The sequence below is a fragment of the Schistocerca serialis genome, chromosome 12 (assembly GCF_023864345.2).
Source record: "Schistocerca serialis cubense isolate TAMUIC-IGC-003099 chromosome 12, iqSchSeri2.2, whole genome shotgun sequence".
Taxonomy (NCBI): Eukaryota; Metazoa; Arthropoda; class Insecta; order Orthoptera; family Acrididae; genus Schistocerca; species Schistocerca serialis.
Window position 1 is genome coordinate 162926607 of NC_064649.1, and position 21581 is coordinate 162948187.

Here is a 21581-nt window from a genome sequence, read left to right on the forward strand (position 1 = left end):
CGTCTCGGTCACGTCTTCTTCGCATTGAGACACTTTGAACAGTGGACGTTACATTTCAGATGTGTTACGATCCGTGCCTCTACCCTTCCTTCGATCCCTGCGAAACCCTAAATTTCAGCTGGATAGTGCACAACAGCATGTTGAAGGACCTGTACGGGCCTTTCTGGATACAGAAAGTGTTCGACTGCTGCCCTGGCCAGCACATTCTCCAGATCTCTCACCAACTGAAAACTTCTGGTCAATGGTGGCCGAGCAACTGGCTCGTCACAATACGCCAGTTACTACTCTTGATGAACTGTGGTATCGTGTTGAAGCTGCATGGGCAGCTGTACCTGTACACGCCATCCAAGTTCTGTTTGACTCAATGCCCAGGTGTATCAAGGCCGTTATTACGGCCAGAGGTGGTTGTTCTGGGTACTGATTTCTTAGGATCTATGCACCCAAATTGCGCGAAAATGTAATCACATTTCAGCTCTAGCATAATATATTTGTCCAATGAATACCCATTTATCGTCTGCATTTCTTCTTGGTGTAGCAATTTTAATGGTCAGTAGTGTATATTTATCACACTGTGTGGCTTCATGGGAAAAATGTTTGCGGTCACCTACGGAACCACGATTGTGGACAGAAGTACACCTCTACATCCGAAGGAAATCGATGGTCACGGATATCTTTGTTCACACTCCAAAAATACGGAAACTGAATGGGGAGAGATGAGGATTGTACGGAGGATGTGTAAGGCCACCCCAACGAATCTTCTGCAGTGTACTGTGCATCTTGTGGGCTGCCACTATCCTGCAACAGAATGACGTCATCCTTCAACAAACCTGGGCGTTTGGACTAGACGATGGCACACTTCAATTTTTGCAATGTGTCAATTTACCACTGTGCGTTAACTATCGCGCCTTCCAGAAAGAGAGAAAAAAAAAGTAAAAAGGTAATCATTGCTTTCGTGTTTCGTGGGGCTGACGCGCCTGTTCTCTCAACCACGTGGCAGAAGTTTTTCTGGGAAGCCATTATGCCTGCCCATACGATTTCCATATTTTTATAGCACTGAGGAAGGACATTGGTGGCCATCGATCTTCTGCGGATGAAGACGTACATACAATCGTGGTTCTGTAGGCAGCAACCGTCTTGTGCAACAGTGGGATAAATTTGTTAGCAGTTGTGGCGATTAGTTTCCAAATAATGAACAGTTTACTTACTTCTTCCGCCTGTCCTGTTCTAATTTGACCGCTCCTTATGTAGGCTGATTCAGCTGCTTCTACCAATGTCGTTTTACGCAACTTTCAATTTCATATCTGGCCTTGAAAAATCGCGTGCGAGATTTTCATATTCTCTCGCTCGCTATGTGTAAACTAATAGTCCTACAGAAAAAAAGTATGGGATCTTTTTGTAGGAAATCCAATATAGTTAAATTTTAGTGGGACACATTTTCGCTTTATTACACTACCGCCTTAGTCGACTGTAAAATTGACGTCTCTGTAAATTTTCCGTAGCAGTTTTGTGAATTTTATCAGCATAAAGTAAGTAATTATATCGTTGTATTCGTCAAGCCTTCTGACTACGAAACTGCTATACTGATAAGACTTAAGTTTGAATTTGATTGTCAACAAAATTAGTTTTAAAGTAACTTTTACGAAAGTCGTATTGATAATATAAATTAAAGGCTGACTATGGTGATGGCGTAACGGCAAGGGATCAAAATACGTCGAATATCGAGAATAGTTCATGTGTTCGGAAATTTTTGTAGTATGTAGGAGCCAATGACACAAGCAACATACTAGAAATCCTGACTGATGAAGGATGAGTGTGGGGGTGGAGTGCATTTCCAGGTCACTTTCGCGCGTTTGTCCTGGTATAGCTCGAAATCCGTGAACTATTCCGAAAATATATCCCACTACAGAATTTAGCTACATTAAATTTCCTAGAAAGAATCCTATTTTTTATGTAGGACTAGTAATTTGCGCGCATCGAGTGGGAGAAAATTAAAATCTCGCCCGTGGTTTTTGTCGGCCAGATGTAACATTGTGGGTTGCATAAAACGACATCGGTAGGGGCAACTAAATCACCGTGTACATATTGGCCCACAACAACGCCGTTTAGTTCTCTGCATCTGGAAATGAGCTAAATTAGCTGATCAGTTTGCCACACCTCAGCTGTTTATTGAGATGGCGGCCTTTGTGTTGACAGGCGCACCCGAACTGGAAGACGCTGGAGGCGGACGCGCTTACCAACATGCTGACAGTACTCAAGTTCGACGCCTTGGAGACGTCGCACGCACTCTCTGTCAAGCTCAAGAACCCCAACGAGATCTCGCAGATCTTCGACACCATCTCCTACAAGAAAGGTCGGTCTGCACGAGCTGCGACAACACGTCATTCACTCTCTGCCATCTGCTCGCAGACTGTGCGACTGACCGTTTCGCCATATGCTAATAGATCGAAGGATAATGGCCATCGTTACTTACTTTGTCTTTAAGTTGTCAGCCTTTCAACTGCTTTGATGCGGCCTTCCATCTTTTCCAATTCTTAAGGCCGGCGAGTACTGAGTGCAGAGTTGACTGTGTGGGAAGCTGTTGTATGATCCAAGTCCATCTTCCTACAGATGGTTGTGGAACCTTGCTGATAAGTATAAATCAAAACAACTTCAGCTGTCTAAATTTCTATTTGTCATTTTATTTGAGCAACCACTTTGAGCAGTACATTACACAATTTTCAGGCCTGCTGACTGATGTGTAGGAAAATTACCATTCTTGCCCAATCGCCGGCCGGAGTGGCCGAGCGGTTCTAGACGCCACAGTCTGGAACCGCGTGACCGCTACGGTCGCAGGTTCGAATCCTGCTTCGGGCATGGTTGTGTGCGATGTCCTTAGGTTAGTTAGGTTTAAGTAGTTCTAAGTTCTAGGGGACTGATGACCTCAGAAGTTAAGTCCCATAATGCTCAGAGCCATTTGAACCATTTTGAACCTTGCCCAATCAAAACAGGGGCTGCTGTCCATAGATTCCTTCCTAACTGAGCGATCACTTTGATCATCACTTAAGTTCTCCAGTACTGCAGCATGCGTGGAGTAGAGAATAATAACTCGACAAGAACATTCTTGGCTAACTGACGCCATCTATACGGTAGTTTGATGGTAGCAGCCCACGTGGTGGACAAGCCCAGTGGCAAGGGAGTTTTGTTCGTAGTGGTACACTGAGACAGCGACAGCTGTTGGCAGAAGGCGACTTTGCTGGTGCAAGTCGCCTCGAGAGCTCAGTGATGTAGGACTGTACCGGGCACAGTACCGTCGGTGATTCGTAATACTTTCAGGAAATGTGCAGACCGCGTGTCGAAACCGGGACCCTTGGGGACTGGCCGGAATATCTGTCGGTAACACCCACTGAGTGGCCGAGCTACAGTGGATCCACTTCGAAGCCCAGAAGCGTCAGATCTAGCTGACAGTGCACGGATCAGCAGCTTCGTCCGGTCAGTGAGAGTGCTCGATGGGGCCGAAGTAGCTCAGCCGTACAATAGACGACTGCTGTGGAGACTGGGCCAGTCGAATGCTCGATACTCGAGAAACTTTGCTACTGACTGAGCTGGGAGGACTCGTCCTCCCACCGGGCAGGTGTGTTACGACAGGTGGCTGGCGCACGTCACGTACTGTAGGCGCCCCGGTGGTCCCGGTCGCCTATGGTGGACTGGATGGCCGAGCGGTGATCTCTCCAGTTGTCAGGATGCTAGCAAATGACTGTGGACGCGTCAGAGACGCCAAAGAGGCATTATTAATTCATAACAACTTTATTCCTGCCGAGTACAATGTGGCTTGGTGATATCAACGACCTTCCCCGAGTCCTCGCTGACTCGTAGCGATGACACCAGCTCCGGGCCGCACAGTCTTGCTAGCGCAGCGCCGCGTGCTGTGACGTAGCGGAAGAATGTCCTTACATCGGCCGCGCGTGGCTGGCGGCGCGCGGCACAGAGGCCGGCCCGGCGGCGGACAGCAGAACGCTGCGCGTAGGAGGCTCCGGGTTGGAGTCCCGGCGCTGTCGGCGCCAGAGGCGTCCTCGCAGTGCGGGGTGCGCTCTGTCCCACCCCGCCTTCTTCCCCGCTCCTCCTGGTGGCTCCTCCGCGGTGGACGAGCGGAACGGGCTGCAGCCCCCCGGCGTCGTCGGCTCACCCGGTTGTGACGGCGGATGCACGGGGCCTAGCCCCCGCACGGTCTCGACGACGGCTCACCGATGTGGTCGGCATTGGCGGCGAGCGAGTCTGCCGCGATGTCCGATAATCCTGGGTCGCTGACTGACAGCGGCAGCAGAGGGGACCGGAGCTGGCACTGTCCCCTCACGTCTGCTGCTGGATGGGCCGCCCTTACTGCAGCATCTCCTCAATAAAGATTAACATGTCGATCACCGAGCTGAGCGCTACGCAGCGTCCCAGTACACACCTAACTGCAAGTCTGACTGCGAGTGGGAGTGCCTTGTTGCTGTCAAAGCTGGCGTATTTAAAGGAAGCACCACCGACGTCCTGACGTCATGCTCGTTTGTAATGACCGCATTCGTTCCACTTATACTGCTGATTCATCTGTCGTACTCGCCTCTTAGGTGTTCTTGTGACAGAGTTACGTGTTGTTGCGGCAGACTTACGCGAAGTTGTGAAATGCAGTACAGCTGTCGCTATACCTCTGTCTTGCACTCTACGAAAGTCTCCGTCTAACACAAACCCGCGTGCTAAGCAATTCTCTCTCGCCTGTTGTGTGTAGCCAGGCCATTGCCCCTGTGTGACGACACATTCCATACATGCGCAATCCTCTTACCTCTTGGCTAACTTACTGCCTCTGGCTCTCGGCATAGGCAACGAAACTTCGACAATATTTCACGTTTCCAACTCTTTACTATTCCGCGACACTACAGTACTCGACCGAGAAAACGCCGTATTCGGCTACATCGAGTGATAGCAGAGTCGACCAGCGAAGGCAGAACACCGCGTCGCAGGCCGCTGCTCCAGCTCCGCTGCAGCACGTAGCTGCGGAGTCATTTTGGCAGCTGGCCCACGGAGCAGTCGCCCGGTTGTGGAGGCCTGCCTGGAGTTCAGGCCACAACGGCATCTTGTGACAGTTTTTTTTTCACTATGTAACAACAACATCCAATATCGTCTACAGGATAGGCGAGAATTAATTTCTAATTGGAACTTGTTTATAACTCGTTTAATAGTTTACCAATTTTCATGAAACAAAAAACATTTTGTTTCTTACAGTGTTAGAATTTCTGACATTACTAGCCTCTTCATTACAGCTTCGACTGCGTATGCGTTATACACATTTATTGAACACACCTCTCCCCTCTCTCTGTGTCACTTTTTTTTCTTCCTCTGTCAGTCCACCTCATCGTCTCCTCTCGTCTATCTTCTCCTCTTTACTCTCCCATGTCTTTTATCGCCTCCTCTTCCTCTCTTTGTCCATTTACTCCACCCTCTCTCTGGCCATATCTGCCTCCCCCTCACACTGACCATAACCTTGTTCACCTTTTTCTTTTTCAATCTCTGTCTCTCCCTCTTCCTTTTCCACCTGCCCATTACCTCTCTACACTTTTCACCTGTCTAAGGCATCTCCCCCTCCTCTCCTCCCCCTGTTCCCTCCTCCCCCTCACACTGTCTGCCTCATCCTCTATCCACCTCAACCTACCCCCAGCCAATTTCGCTGTCAAATGTAGCCCCTGCAATACATTTCACTGAAGTAGGCCAACACTACTCCCACAACTCATTTGTCATGCAGAACAGGCTATACATCAGCTTGATAAGGCAGGCCAACACTATTCCCATACAACACGTCTGTTGTGCAGGGCAGCCTATATGGCAGAGGCTGGGATAAACATATATTTGATGTATTTGCCAGTAGCTCCCTCCTACTGCAGCTAGGAGGCTATAAGCCCCACAGTGCTGATACTCACGAGGTCTGCTATTTCTGTGTCAGATTTGGCTGAAATCGATCAAGAGGTTTGAGAGGAGACCCTGGACATATACATATGTGTACACTCTGATTTATATATACATATATGACAGATGTCTCATTTATGTCTTTGAAGTCATCAGTGCTGGACTGTGGTGGAGTGTCTAATCTTGCACGAGTGAGCTCAGCTGGCATCCCAGTACGAAGTATGGTGATTTTTGGTACAAGTACAGAGATGGTGGTGAAGTGTGAAAGGACGTTATTCCTCAGTAGATGCAAAGATCGTAAGAAACTACCGCTCGTAGGTATTGGACACAGATTCTGTGTCAGGTGTTAGGAGAAGTGGTTGACTCTCAAAATCCAGAACACAGGACAGTGTGCAAGTGATTCAGGAAATGTTGACACAAAGTCTTCAGAAATCACAAAGATGGACATCTTGTGAAATTGGTTTAACTTGACTCATAATCCGAACTATTCTGAAGAAAGAGTTGAACTTTTGTTGTGGAAACCACATTACTGCCAGGATTATCGCCCAAAGACTAAAAACCTTTCATCAGTAACATTAACAGATGCCAAGTTTGTTTTGTTTGCCAATGATACAAACACTGGAATAAATAGCAAATGAAGTGTAGTCTTAGAAAGATTAGCTAATAAAATATTTGTGGACATTAATCACTGGTTTATAGCCAATTCTTTGTCATTAAACATTGAAAAAACATACTACATGCAGTTCAGAAACTGTAAGGAGTGTCCCGTGAGTATATGCGTAACATATGATAATTAGAAGAATTGGACAGTGTTAAATTCTTGGGATTACAGCTTGATAATAAATTCAACTGGGAGGAGCACACCATAGAACTGCTGAAGTGTCTCAACAAGCCTCTATTTGACATGCAATTTCTGTCATTAAAAATATATCATTTTTCAAACCAACAGCTCAATTCATGGAATCAATACTAGAAATAAGAATAATCTTCACAGGAATTTAAAGTCACTTAGTCTTGTACAAAAAGGTGTGCATTATTCAGGAACACACATTTTCAATAACTTGTCAGCAGCCATAAAAAGCTTAACAACCAATGAAATTCAGTTTAAGAGAACCCTACAGGATTTATTGGCGGCCAGCTCCTTCTACTCCATTGAGGAATTTCTCAGTAGAGCCAACTGATTTTGTATAATATATATATATATATATATATATATATATATATATATATATATGTGTGTGTGTGTGTGTGTGTGTGTGTGTGTGTGTGTGTATGTGTGAAATTCAGTAATTAAGTGCATTAATGCGATCTTGGTAGATGAACATTGTTGTAAAATGATCCTTTCATATAATGTTCATAAAAAAAATGACGATTATTCCACGTGGGACCTGTGTAAGGTACATTAGCATATTTGTTTTAGTTGCAAATATTTGTCATGCATTATTGCTTTTCTGACATGTTTTACATCCAGGAGGACCTCCTCACTACAGATCAATTGGAATGAAAGTAAATCTAATCTGGAATATGGGGAAACGATGCTCGCTTGGAATGCTGACTGGTCCAATTTTTTCAGTACTATCGTGAGGTCATATAAATCTGTGTTTCATGTTGTGGGGTTTGTTAACCGACAGAATTGTTGTTATTGGGCAAACGATGGTCCCAGGGTGGTTGTTGAACAAAGCCATCATCCCACAAAGGCCACATTGTGGTGCAGCATGTCGTCCATGGATGTTGCGGGACCATATCTCATTTGGGACACAATGAATGCAAAACGCTATGTTGATATGGTTGAAAATTATATTCACGGTGTTGTATCCACACGGGAGAATTTGCAATGACTTACTCTTTACGGAAGATGGGGCCCTGCCTCATTCCGCATACCTGTCCATCTGTGGCTCAACACCGATTTTCGAGAACGTTAGTCGGGACATTGTGGCCATCTTGATGTCTTTCTTTGGAGCTGGGGCGAGAGAGGAAGTTTATCACGCGAAACCAAAAACTCTCGATGAATTGGAGGCTTGAATTAGCCAACTTCTTGGAAACTACCAGTGGCTTATCTGCAGAAGTCTGACACAAATGTCCACATCTGTTTAGGGAAACAGGTAGATAATGTGGTGCTTATGCTGAAGTGTCCACACCGTATAATCTGTACATCTCTAATATCCCCCCTGCTTCGCCTTCCAGCCCCAGGTCAGTTATTCCTGGATACTGTAGTAGATGGACAACCAAGGGTCTTGTAGAAACTTCCTCCCTCGCCTACTCTTCTTAACACTTATTTCAGAATTCTTCATTGGCACCACAACTCAGATGCCACCCATTTCTACTGGTCCAGACTTACGAAGGAGTTAGCTTACAAAACTTGTGTTCAACCAATACTTGTGTGCTCTTCCTGGGTCTGGGATCCTAAGCAAGTCAGACGGATACAAAATATTTAATCGATAGCATGTTCACAGGTTCGTTTATTAATCGTGAAGGTGTCATGGAGCTGCTCATACAACTGCAATGGTGCAGTGTGGTTCACTGTTAAAATTCTGATAACGTACATTCCCAGAAAACTCAACCAATATACAAGGGGCGATCAAAACATTTCCGTTTTATGGTGTGGCTGCAGTGTACTTGCAGTGTAACACGACTCCGATGTGGGTATACAGGCACTGACTCGTAGGCAGGGGACTTGTGAGGAATTCGTGTCTTTCTGATGTGTGTGCAGTAAATGCAGCAGCGTGAGCTACGGCAGCGTTATTACCAAACAGAACCAGCGTGCAGTCATTCTTTTCGTCAGAGAATGCGAGAATATGTATGGGGCAGCATGTCTGTCGAAAACCACCATTCTGGAATTGTGCGCCAAGTTCAATGCCGGTCATGGTTCGATACGAGACGCCAGTCGATACGGGAGGCCAGCTCTACCCAGTACAAACAAGTGGGAGAGACTCGAGCACCTGCCTTATAATCCTGATCTCGGCCTCTAAAAAGGTCTTGAAGAGTTTATGATTTTTGTCAGACTGGGATGTGGAACGGGCAGCTACGGACTTCCTCACACAGCAGGACACGGTGTTTTATCAGACGGTATCTTCCGTCTGGTGCACGGAAAGGATGATTGCCTCAGAACTCACGCCGGTTTCGCCTGGTTAGCATACCGTTCCTGGATTGTACAGCCTTCAAACAGAAACTTTTTGATCGCTTCTCCTGCTTTATAATAGGGGAGTTCCCAAAGCTGGATGTCCATTTCGTTGTTAATTTGTAAAAAGTTGGAAATTTTGTAAAGTCACCTTTTAGAGCGTCTTATATAAATATTTCATAATATTATTTACTGTATACACTCACAAAAAGCTATAATTTATGAACGAAAAATCTAATTTTCTTTTTCCAAATAGCAAAAATTACTTTTTTTTCTCAGACATACTCCACTTTCTTTCAAGAATCTGTGCTGTGTTATTCCGTCGCTATCAGCAAGATATTTGCAAAGAACGAGAATTAGAAAATGAAGAGAAAGGCGCTAGGAGCGTGAGAAAATGTCTGGTTTAGACGTCTCAGGATGTCTCGTATGAGAAGCAGGTGTATGAGAAGCTTTACCATTTCAGTTTAAGTATCCATATGTTTTGAAAGACTGGCATGAGAAAATTCAGAAACAGTAAGCAATAAGTGGAGCGCTTATATACACATCAAAAAAAGTTTTTCATCACCTCGGGTCCGAGAGTTCCTGAACCTGTACAGAAAATTGAAATAGAGATCAACATAAACATCATTTCCACACGTTTTATTGCAGTTTCTACCACCATACAGCAAAATCTTCAGAGGTGGTGGTCGAGATTGCTGCACACACCGGTACCTCTAATACCCAGCAGCACGTCTTCTTGCATTAATACATGTCTATATTCGTCGTGACATACAACCCACAAGTTGGTCAAGGCACTGTCGGTCCAGATTGTCCCACACCTCAACGGCGATTCGGCGTAGATCCCTCAGAGTGGTTGGTGGGTCACTTCGTCCGTAAACATCCCTTTTCTATCCCAGGAATGTTCATGTCTGGAGAACATGCTGGCCACTCTAGTCGAGCGATATCGTTATCATGAAGGAAGTCATCCATGAGATGTGCACGATGGGGGCGCGAATTGTCGTCCATGAAGGCGAATGCCTCGCCAATATGCTGCCGATATGGTTGCACTATCGGTCGGAGGATGGCAATCACGTATCGTACAGCCGCTACGGCGCCTTCCTTGACCACCAGCAGCGTACGTCCGCCCCCTCATAATGCCACCCCAAAAACATCAGGGAACCTCCACCGTGCTGCACTCGCTGGACAGTGTGTCTAAGGCGTTCAGCCGGACCGGGTTGCCTCCAAACACGTCTCCGACGATTGTCTGATTGAAGGCATATGCGACACTCCTCGGTGAAGAGAACGTGATGCCAATCCTGAGTGGTCCATTCGGCATGTACCGTGCTGTACCGTGCTGTATGGTTTCGTCGTTACAAAGATAATCCGTAGGTAGTGGTCATCCTCTGCAGTAATAGCCCTTGGGCGGCCTGAGAGAGGCATGTCATCGACAGTTCCTGTCTCTCTGTATCTCCCCCATTTCCAAACAACATCGCTTTGGTTCACTCCCAGACGCCTGGACACTTCCTTTGTTCAGAACACTTCCTGGCGCAAAGTAACAGCGCGGACGCGGATCGCGGTCGAACTGCGGTATTGACCGTCTAGGCATGGTTGAACTACAGACAACACGAGCCGTGTACTTTCTTCCTGGTCGAATGACTGGAACTGATCGGCTGTCGGACTCCCACCGTCTAATAGGCGCTGCTCACTCATGGTTGTTTACATCTTTGGGCGGGTTTAGTGAAATCTCTGGACAGTCAAAGGGACTGTGTCTGTGATACAATATCCACAGTCAACGTCTGTCTTCAGGAGTTCTGGGAACTGGATTGATGCAAAACTTCTTTTGATGTGTGTAAAACTGTTTGAACTAGGAAACGTATTAATGGTTGACTGTGCGTCAACAAGCAAAGATGGGGACCGACCACGCTCTCCTACAAAGTGGTAGAGTTTGGCCTCGCTCGGGATCAGCTGAATGTGTTCACATTTAGGAGACTGGAGGGTTGCGTTTGGGGAAACAATCCGAATTCGGGCACTCCATGATGTGAAAACAGAGTTAATGTTCAGAGAGATTCTATCTCAAAGAGGGGACGAGGACGTTCAGCAACAGTGGCTATCGCTGTGCAGCATTTGCAATGGGCGACTGGAGGAAGTGGTGCGGTAGCCGACCCGAGGCGACTCCCCTATGGGTTGCGGAGTATGGATGTATGAGGTACAGTCAGAGACTCTTAATTATGACTTTGGAGACACCAAGCTCCGACGGTGAAACTTGGAGGTTGCGTTAGTCCTTTTGCACACATTCAGTCTTAAGCGAGACGCATCTTTCGAAGCAAAGAACCGGGCCCTGGTTGGACCTGTTAAAGACGATTTACAACTGAAGAAAGCAGGCGTCTACAAAATTCCCTGTGAATGTGGCTCTGCAAATATTGGACAGACGACAAGAACTGTCCATGAACGATGTACAGACATGAAAGACACACCCGTCTGCGACAACCCTCTAAATCTGCAGTAGCAGAGCACTGTATTTCTTTGGGACATTCAATGGAATGCAATGGAACAAAAATTTTAGCTCCTGTTTCCGGATTTTGGGATTCCGTAATCAAAGAATCAGTGGAAATACGTCTTGCCGATAATCTTATAAATCGTGACAACGGCTTTTAGCTGGATAAAAATTGGAATCTTGTTATTAAAATTATACAATCACAGCGGAATCGACAGCGTCATTCGATACTCAATGACTAGATAAACCTTTATTTTCACCATCGAGGGCAGCACGTACAACTCGGCTATGCCGCACATGTCAACACCTGACACATGCACTGTAGCATGCCAGTACATTTCGCATGCGCGAGATTCGGCATAAATACCGCGACTGCACCTGGGCTCTTCAGTAGTTGTGTACTCACCTGATGATGGCTGGACGTCTCTGGGCCGAAATACCGTGGCAGAATGTCGACGGGATCTGGCTGCATACCCGGAAATTATTAGAAAAAGTCTATTATTGAAAGTATGGTACTATTTATAACTTATACTTATCAACTTGCTGTTAGGCCACTTGAAGTTCAAATTACTGAGGTACCTGCCAAGAAAAAAAAAATTATTTCGTCACTTAATGTTTTCGAGGTGTTAGGTCGCCTCGTAAATGTGCGAGAGTGGAAGGTGATGCTGTCGGCGGTGTCGCGCGTGCACAGGTTCGTTCCTGATCCGCATGATGTCGGACTTCCTCGGGGAGATGGTGTTCCGGGACGGGCTGACCGGCTACCTGCGCAAGCACCGCCTGGACAACGCCGAGCAGAGCGACCTGTGGGGGGCGCTGACGGCCGAGGCCCACCGGCAGGGGGCGCTGCCCGCCGGCGTCACCGTCGAGGCCGTCATGGACACGTGGACCCTCCAGACGGGCTACCCGCTGCTCACCCTCTCCAGGGACTACCGTACTGACACACTCAGTATCACACAGGTGAGTGCAGCCGGTGTGCGGACATTTGCCACGCCGGACATCTGCCACGTTTTTACCTGCTCCGCAGGATTGGGTCCCTTGTCCCCCCCCCTCCTCCTCCTCCTCCTCCTCCTCCTCCTCCTCCTCCTCCTCCTGCTCCTCACCCTCATTTAGTAACTCCACTTTAATGGCACTGTCATCACTAACACTACCGTCGCTGTCGCGCAGTAAAGGTACTTACTGAACCTTTCCGCTGGTTTAATTAACATGGGACCAGAATCTCTTTGGATTTTCCGTCACATGTCTAGAGCGAGTTTCGTTGTGGAAACTATTAAATGCATCTCGCATTGAAATCCGCACCAAATTTCGAGCCTGAGTAAAACTTCGCCAATCTTGGAGATTTTGCTTTCGTCTAAATTATACTTGCCTTTTTAGGTGCTCCTGCAGCAGCCTCCTGTCGTGTTTTGTGTACCGTGGAGGATCAGTTCCGTCTGTTATTAATTTATTTGGTATGAATCTCTCGAGTGCTGTTGATACTACTTCTTTGGTATTCACTTAGATAGTTTGGAAGGATTGGAGACTGTCTCTTAGAAAGACGTCAACCGAATTTTTAGCTGCTGTTATAAATAGAGATATTTCACGTTTAGTTTTGGTGAATTTCTTTGTTACAAAATTGAGCCTCGCTACGACTGTGTGTTCATTAATCCCTGTATCCGTCGTGATGCTCAGGATTATTTGTGGCTAAGAGGTCAAATGTGTTTTCGTAAACATTTACAATTTGAATGGCCTCGTGAACTAACGGTTCAAAAATTTTTTAAAAAAGCATTTACAACAATTACGGAAATTGTTTTCTATGTACGATAGGGTCTGAAAATGTATTTTTGTCGACATACGGAAGGTAGATTGAAGTCACTGCCAACTATAATTGTATGAGTAGGGTACCTATTTGTGATGAGACTCAATTTTTCTTGGAACTGTTCAGCAACTCTTTCATCTGAGACCGGGGGTCGCTAAAAGGAGCCAGTTACTAATTTATTCCGGTTGTCGAATGTAACCTCTGCCCATACTAAGTCAAAGGAACTACCTGCTTCAATGTCGCTTGTGAGCTGGAATACACATTACATTATTTTTCCTTAAGTTGTGCTTCTTGTTTCTGTTGGAGTGCAGACCATTACAATTACGGCTTTTCCCTCCAAAATCTGGTATGGTTTCTCTGTGACGCTGTAAATACACGAGCTAAAAAATGTAGAACAACAACATACGTTACAAGCATAGCATTCTGTATTACTTCATTTCCTTATTTCTAACATTTCAAAATTGTACGTCGACTTTAGATAACATGTCAGTCATAGATGTTCTTATCTCTATTGAGTGAACGTATTTTCAGTCATGTTTTGAACATTGTCTCGCTACACTTTAGTAACTAATGTTTCGCCGCAAGGGATATCGGATTTTAGAGAGTAAATTAATATGGAGTATGTCGTTCTTCTTTTCAAACGTTCACATACCCATTTCTTCTTTCCTTATTGTCTTTTGGGCATGCAGTTGTATTAATTAAAGTAGCCGGAAATGCAATGATCAAAAAGAAATGATTAGCTCACTTTCGCATTCTCTTACATCGTTCCATTCTTGTTGCTCCCATGGCGATGGACTGTTTCTATCACAATCAGTAAGCGTGAAAGGAAGCTACCGTACAGGCAGAACGATCTATATTTATACTTGGCAGGACTACTTATATACAGACATAATCGTCGGTATTGCTATAGTTTCCCAAAAGTTATAAATATTTCTATTTCGGAAAAGAAGCTCTGTATTTGGCCAAGATGTCGAAGAAGAAGGTCCCTTACGTACTGGTAGTATCGAGTAAGATGTGGAGACGGCGGTTAGAAAGCGGACAGAAGAAGTACGAGAAAGGGGGGTCCCTTATCTGAGGGATCGCTACCCAAGCTACCTGGCGAAGGGGCAAGTGTGGCAAATGTCCCGGGTGGCAAATTTCTGGTATTCGTGCAGCCTGTGCCGGGGCGAGCTCGCTGACACTACACACAGACCACCTGCTGTGTGCGTTCTGCTCGTACCTTGCAGTGCAGTGCAGCTGCAGACTACATACACTGCTGTATTGTCGTGCGTGTGGTTTATGCTCAGTGGCTCAAAACGTGTCCACACACTGTAGTGTAAATACAGGGTGTTTCAAAAATGATCGGTATATTTGAAACGGCAATATAAACTAAACGAGCAGCGATAGAAATACACCGTTTGTTGCAATATGCTTGGGACAACAGTACATTTTCAGGCAGACAAACTTTCGAAATTACAGTAGTTACAATTTTCAACAACAGATGGCGCTGCAAGTGATGTGAAAGATATAGAAGACAACTCAGTCTGTGGGTGCGCCATTCTGTACGTCATCTTTCTGCTGTAAGCGTGTGCTGTTCACAACGTGCAAGTGTGCTGTAGACAACATGGTTTATTCCTTAGAACAGAGGATTTTTCTGGTGTTGGAATTCCACCGCCTAGAACACAGTGTTGTTGCAACAAGGCGAAGTTTTCAACGGAGGTTTAATGTAACCAAAGGACCGAAAAGCGATACAATAAAGGATCTGTTTGAAAAATTTCAACGGACTGGGAATGTGACGGATGAACGTGCTGGAAAGGTAGGGCGACCGCGTACGGCAACCACAGAGGGCAACGCGCAGCTAGTGCAGCAGGTGATCCGACAGCGGCCTCGGGTTTCCGTTCGCCATGTTGCAGCTGCGGTCCAAATGACGCCAACGTCCACGTATCGTCTCAAGCGCCAGAGTTTACACCTCTATCCATACAAAATTCAAACGCGGCAACCCCTCAGCGCCGCTACCATTGCTGCACGAGAGACATTCGCTAACGATATAGTGCACAGGATTGATGACGGCGATATGCATGTGGGCAGCATTTGGTTTACTGACGAAGCTTATTTTTACCTGGACAGCTTCGTCAATAAACAGAACTGGCGCATATGGGGAACCGAAAACCCCATGTTGCAGTCCCATCGTCCCTGCATCCTCAAAAAGTACTGGTCTGGGCCGCCATTTCTTCCAAAGGAATCATTGGCCCATTTTTCAGATCCGAAACGATTACTGCATCACGCTATCTGGACATTCTTCGTGAATTTGTGGCGGTACAAACTGCCTTAGACGACACTACGAACACCTCGTGGTTTATTCAAGATGGTGCCCGGTCACATCGCACGGCCGACGTCTTTAATTTCCTGAATGAATATTTCGATGATCGTGTGATTGCTTTGGGCTATCCGAAACATACAGGAGGCGGCGTGGATTGGCCTCCCTATTCGCCAGACATGAACCCCTGTGACTTCTTTCTGTGGGGACACTTGAAAGACCAGGTGTACCGCCAGAATCCAGAAACAATTGAACAGCTGAAGCAGTACATCTCATCTGCATGTGAAGCCATTCCGCCAGACACGTTGTCAAAGGTTTCGGGTAATTTCATTCAGAGACTACGCCATATTATTGCTACGCATGGTGGATATGTGGAAAATATCGTACTATAGAGTTTCCCAGACCGCAGCGCCATCTGTTGTTGAAAATTGTAACTACCGTAATTTCGAAAGTTTGTCCGCCTGAAAATGTACTGTTGTCCCAAGCATATTGCAACAAACGGTGTATTTCTATCGCTGCTAGTTTAGTTTTTACTGCCGTTTCAAATATACCGGTCATTTTTGAAACACCCTGCATGTTGTAGGCAAAATAAGACTGCTATGAAATTGACACACACAGTGGCTACGGTTGCTACGAGCCACACCACAAGTTGGGAAACGGGGCCAAATTTCTAGTAGTTTACTGTCGAGTTGAGATTTTTAACAGATGTTTTATTCGTATCTTATAGAAACTAGCAGTACGGCAATAAACAGCCTTTTAAACACGCCGCTAACGGCAATCAAGCAATTTATAGCAATACAACAGTTTAAATTTTTTTTTAAAAAACACAGAAGCTAGCAGTGCAGCAATAAACTACCTTTTTAAAACACGCTGCCAACGCCAATCAAAGTAATTTATAGCAATACAACAATAAAAAAATTAAAGAACATTAGTAAACAGGCTACTAAAGTAAATACAGAACTCTATTAGTAAGGTACGGTGAGGTAGTGCAGCTACCAACACCGCCATAAAAAAAATTAAACAGGTCTCAGCAAACATGTGTTGTGTGTCTCTTTACAAATAGTACTAAAAATTTACTTCTCCTGCTCGTACACCTTTCCTGATGTCCACGAGGACTGCAGCGCTCTGCTGCATATCGTAGAGAGTGCTCAGAATGTGGAGGGCGGCAGGATGTCAGGCGGGGCGACCACCCCTGTGGAGCTCGAGGTTGGATTCGCCTCGCGCTCTGGATGACAAGCTGTTCCTCCACCAGGGCACAGGTCTTTTTGGAGCGATCTGCACCTCCTCGTGAGAAACAAAAAATGGTGAAAATGTTGTTCTGGGTAAGCAGTTGTGAGAATGGCAGATTTGACGATCCCTATCCTGCATGGCAGGTGCACGATCTCCAGAGACAGCGAGACAGGAAGAAGAGGTGGGCGCAGCCTTTGACCCGTGCACTTGGCACTGTGTCAGGGAACGTCGGACACAGCTACAGAGTTCTGTTGCCCACTGATATTGAAAAATATGAGGGGCAGTCATACGAAAACTGAATACCAACAACAAGTGGACTGTGGGATGGTTCCATTCAAAAGCCAAACACATAAAAGTCACACGCTGAAAAATCTGGGCTATACCTGAGGTGTTGCGGTGTTTCCCAGCCAAATCACTGAACCGTAGCATTCGTCCGACTGGCGGTGTGGGGACAACCATTAGCGTACAACAACACGATTCTGACAGCATTCCTAGGCATTTTGACTTCACGGCACATCGCAGTTTCTGCAAAGTGTTTTTGTACCACTGTGCACGGATTGTGGTTCCACGATCGAGAAACTCGGTGAGCAGAGGTCCCCTGCAGTCCAAAGGAGGTATCCTGGCCTTACCTTGTCTTGTGTCAACAGCTTTGGATTTCTTTGGGGTGGGCAGATGTTATTGTCTTTGCTGTAAGCCCTCAGGCTAGAAACGGTGGCCCCATTTCGCAACCCCTGTGACGGTAAAGGACTGGTGGCCCCATTTTGCAACCCCTGTGACGGCAAAGGAGCACAACGCATGTCGGTCCTCGTGGTACTGCAGCAGATTGGGGGGGGGGGGGGGGGGCGGGGAGATGTGAGATGTCTTCACTATTTTCTTTGCCATACGCCCTCACGCTAGAAATGGTGGCCCCACTTTCCGTCCCTGTGACAGTATGGGAGAGAAACGCGTGTCATTCCTCAGGGTACTGCAGGTGTGACACACTCAGATGTGTGGCACTCAGACGTGACGGACGCTGTTCTCTCCATCTTCCGTCACTCTGTCAGGTGATGCAGCACCGACTGCTAGCAGATTCTGTAGTAATGCAAGTGGTCTTTGATGATGGCACGCACACGTCTGTCAGTCGTTAACCACGTTGTAAGAAACAGGAACTCATCGTGCCGACCTGAACACGAATTTAGTATTCTGTGATTTGACGGTCTCCCCAGATAAGGCCAGCAGCCATGTGGGGTAACCGTGCTGTCTGAGGCACCTCGTCACGGTTCGTGCGGTCCCCCCCACCACCGTCCGAGGTTCGAGTCCTCCCTCGGGCGTGAGTGTGTGTGTTGTCCTGAGCGTAAGTTAGTTTAAGTTACATTAAGTAGTGTGGTTTGGTCCCACAGGTACTTACCGCAAATTGCCAAATTAAGGCCAGCAATCTGTCACATCCTTGGTGCAGATTCTCTTGCAGGGATGTGTGCCCTTCCAGAATCTCCTCTACTACTTGCTTTCACACGCCAGGGACGTGCAGCGTTCATCATACACAGTGAATGTACGACAATGAATTTCGTGTACTCCAGAACCCTCATCTGCCAGAAAACAAAGCACACGTCTCCGATCTTCTTTGTGTGCTTCCTTGTCAACAGCTGGACAAACGCACTTGACTAGTCTGCCAGGAACAAAGGTCGTAGCGCAACACCTGTGATGCGGCACTATACTGTTCCCCTACCACAGCACTGACAGTATCGAAATGTAACAACAGTAGAGCCACCTGTCGTGTGGACTGTGTATTATGGCAGGTGCTTGGTTCTCACCCGACTGCCCCTTACGGAACAATATTAAAAAATATTTCGTCGAAAAAGGACGACTTTATGAGAGCTGAGACTGTTGGTAAATGAAAATAATACAGTTTTCCTCGTCAGTCACTTATTTATTTTGCCACTGCGCCTTCGATGGTTCACACTGTTCTCTTCAGGTAGAGGACTGTTTACTTACATAGCCAGTGTCACTGAAGAGCACAGACGCCTTTTCACAGCAGCAGACCGAGGACAAAGGATGAAATTATAACTAAATCAAGACACTAAGCTGTCGACAGCCGGCGATATACATCAACGAGGACAGTTGAAAATGTGTGCCCCAACCGGGACGCGAACCCGGGATCTCCTGCTTATATGGCAGACCCTCTATCCATCTGAGCCACCGAGGGTACAGACGATAGTGCGACTGCAGAGATTTATCCCTTTCACGCACCCCGTGAAACCCACACTCCCAACTTAATATCCACATACTACATTTGTAGTGCCCCTGCCCATTAGACACATTACCCGCAGCAGACAATCTTACGGAGTCCCACAAGAGTTTGGGCAATGCGTGTGCATCCAGCACAGAAGAAGGATGTCAATGGCCAGTTAGCCTTAACTATATGGAGATAGTCTCTCTTCTTTCGGATGTATCCAAAAGAACACATACCATCTTCATAATTACAGAGGACAAAGGAGGTTATATTGCATCTGTTGTTAGTAAAAGAAACTGCTGTTTAGAAAAGGCACATTTAAAATCAGAAAACACGAATTTCTGAGAGTGAATTGGACTGCCCCTGTAAGTGCAACAGTGCCGCCAATGTGCAGTTGCTAGTGGAACACAAAGCACTTGTCTTTGGGTAAAGAGACTACTCACATGCGGGTGCTATGCCACAGTCAGCATTGTGTGTATCGCATTTCTGTTCAATGTGGTTGAAATTCTACCTGTCCTTTAAAGCAGGACTCTTCTTGCCTGTTGGACAATTCAGCAGCCTTGTCCTGCTACTGTAATGAAATGCAGTGGTCCACCGCCTGTCCTTTGGGTAGCAGTGTTTGCATCCCAGAAACCTGTGAATGTGCACGATAGCAGACTCAAGGGCTACACCCCTCACTCACTTTTTCTCCTTATTCCAGCTCCCCAATGTTTCTTCCCTGTGTGATGCCATCCAGGTATTGTCAACTGGCCACGTTGTAATGAAGAACTCCACCACAGTGACCGTAACAGCTCACCAATTGACACATACTGTCAAAAGCGCGGCATCATAAAAACGTTGCCGAATAAAGTGAGGAAAATCTGCGAGCCAGAGCTGCTTCATGCAGCATTAAAACGTCTCACCAATACATTGCTCAAGAATGGTTATTCGTTAGCTGAGGGAAAATGGCGTTACGACTACCAGGTAGAAATCGCAGCGATCATTAAGCGCCAGTGAAATTGAAAGTTTTCCTGCCTTTAACTAAGGACGTCACTGACACAGCATAGGAAAAATATCGAAAAAGTGGAACTTCGTGGTAATCCACAAACCCACACAGAAGATACGAGGTCACCTACAGTGTTCCAAGGAAGCCCGCAAACTGCTGGAAAAAGCAGGGATTTGTAGCATTCCTTGTAGTTGTGGGGAGGTGTGGCTGGGTCCTACAGAAAGAATGGTCAAGAAACGACTAGAGGAGTACAAGGCCAATTACAGAAGAGGAGAAACTGACAGATCAGCTGTTACGGAACATGCTTTGCAGTCAGAAGACCACCAGATTCGTTTTGATAGCATTCAGCTGCTGGCAGCCATAAGTGGATACTGTGAGAGATTATTTAGAGAGGCTGTAGAGATTGTAAAACACACGAGAAATTCCAGTACAAAGGAGGAGGGCGTGAAATTGATTGACATTTGAAGAAGATGCGTACTAGTCTTCGACTGTGGGGCAATAGCATGTACACCCCACCTGTCACTTAGCTGGTTTCGGCGTGTGTTCACCCCAACTAATTGACTAACAGATCAACAGAGAGTGCAAAACTGCCGCAATATCGGATAACGCAAAAAAGTAATATGGCCCTGCGACTCCTGATTGAACTGTGGTGGCAGTGTTGACATTAATTTATTCAGAATTGATCACTTTTAATTAAAAAGGGGTGCACATTGACGTTATATTCAGCTATTGAACACAAGATGCAAATGTCGAACATAAAATTAATTAAGAAAGTGACTTGGGATTTCAACTACTTGATTGAAAACAGATGCAGTCGATTAGCACAAATTTATTTTAACTCCCGACCTTCAACCATCACATTACAAGACTCTCCTATCAGGCAGTGGTAATAAATCGCGTTTGCGTGGAGTAAAGTGCGACAACTCAAAAGTAATTGCTGTCGACTGACCCAGGCGTAATGCGAAGTGCGAGAAGAATTCTACAACACACGGCCCATGAAACCCTGATGGAAACTTTGCTGATGTGATCCAACAAATTAATCAGTGGCCAGAGCGGGCGCAATATCACCGAATACAGCATGGCAGAGCGGCGTCGTTGTGCGGACGTCGGCCAACCTTGTAGTGCTGCAAGGCTGCACTCGTCTATTCACTACTAGCTATCTCGCTCAGTACATAGCTGAACCAGAACTTTCTATCTCCAAGCTCAATCGTTCCATTTGCTAAGTCGTAAACTGCAGAGATGCTCACTCTTTCTCAGGCAAGCTGAGTAAAGAACGCGACGTCCGCACTCTAAGCAAGCTGGGAACAGAAGGCCTCTACGGAGATTTTTCACAGTCCGCTCTTTGCCTCGGTTTCCCCTCCAGCAAGGTTAGCGTCTGCACAAACACCAAGTTTTCTGGAATTCTGACTCCCAGGAGAGTACTTCAAATTCCTTGGTCCTACGTTCCCATCGGAGGCCGGCGTATTTCATTCTGTCGCTCTTCCCCTGATTTGGTTCAGACTCTGCAGACCGTGAATTCAGCGTGAAGTTGCTATAGTCACAAACACGCACATTTTGACCTC

At 46.3% G+C, this 21581-nt stretch overlaps 1 protein-coding gene across 2 annotated transcripts in view; it reads left to right on the forward strand.

Annotated features, from left to right (window-relative positions):
- The window catches only part of LOC126428038 (aminopeptidase Ey-like), a 417011-nt gene that overhangs the window by 307537 nt on the left and 87893 nt on the right, over positions 1–21581 (forward strand). For both annotated transcript variants that reach the window (XM_050089916.1, XM_050089915.1), the window contains exons 7-8: positions 2194–2350; positions 12199–12464. In XM_050089916.1, the coding sequence (XP_049945873.1) occupies positions 2194–2350; positions 12199–12464 (423 nt within the window). The remainder of the gene's footprint in view (positions 1–2193; positions 2351–12198; positions 12465–21581) is intronic.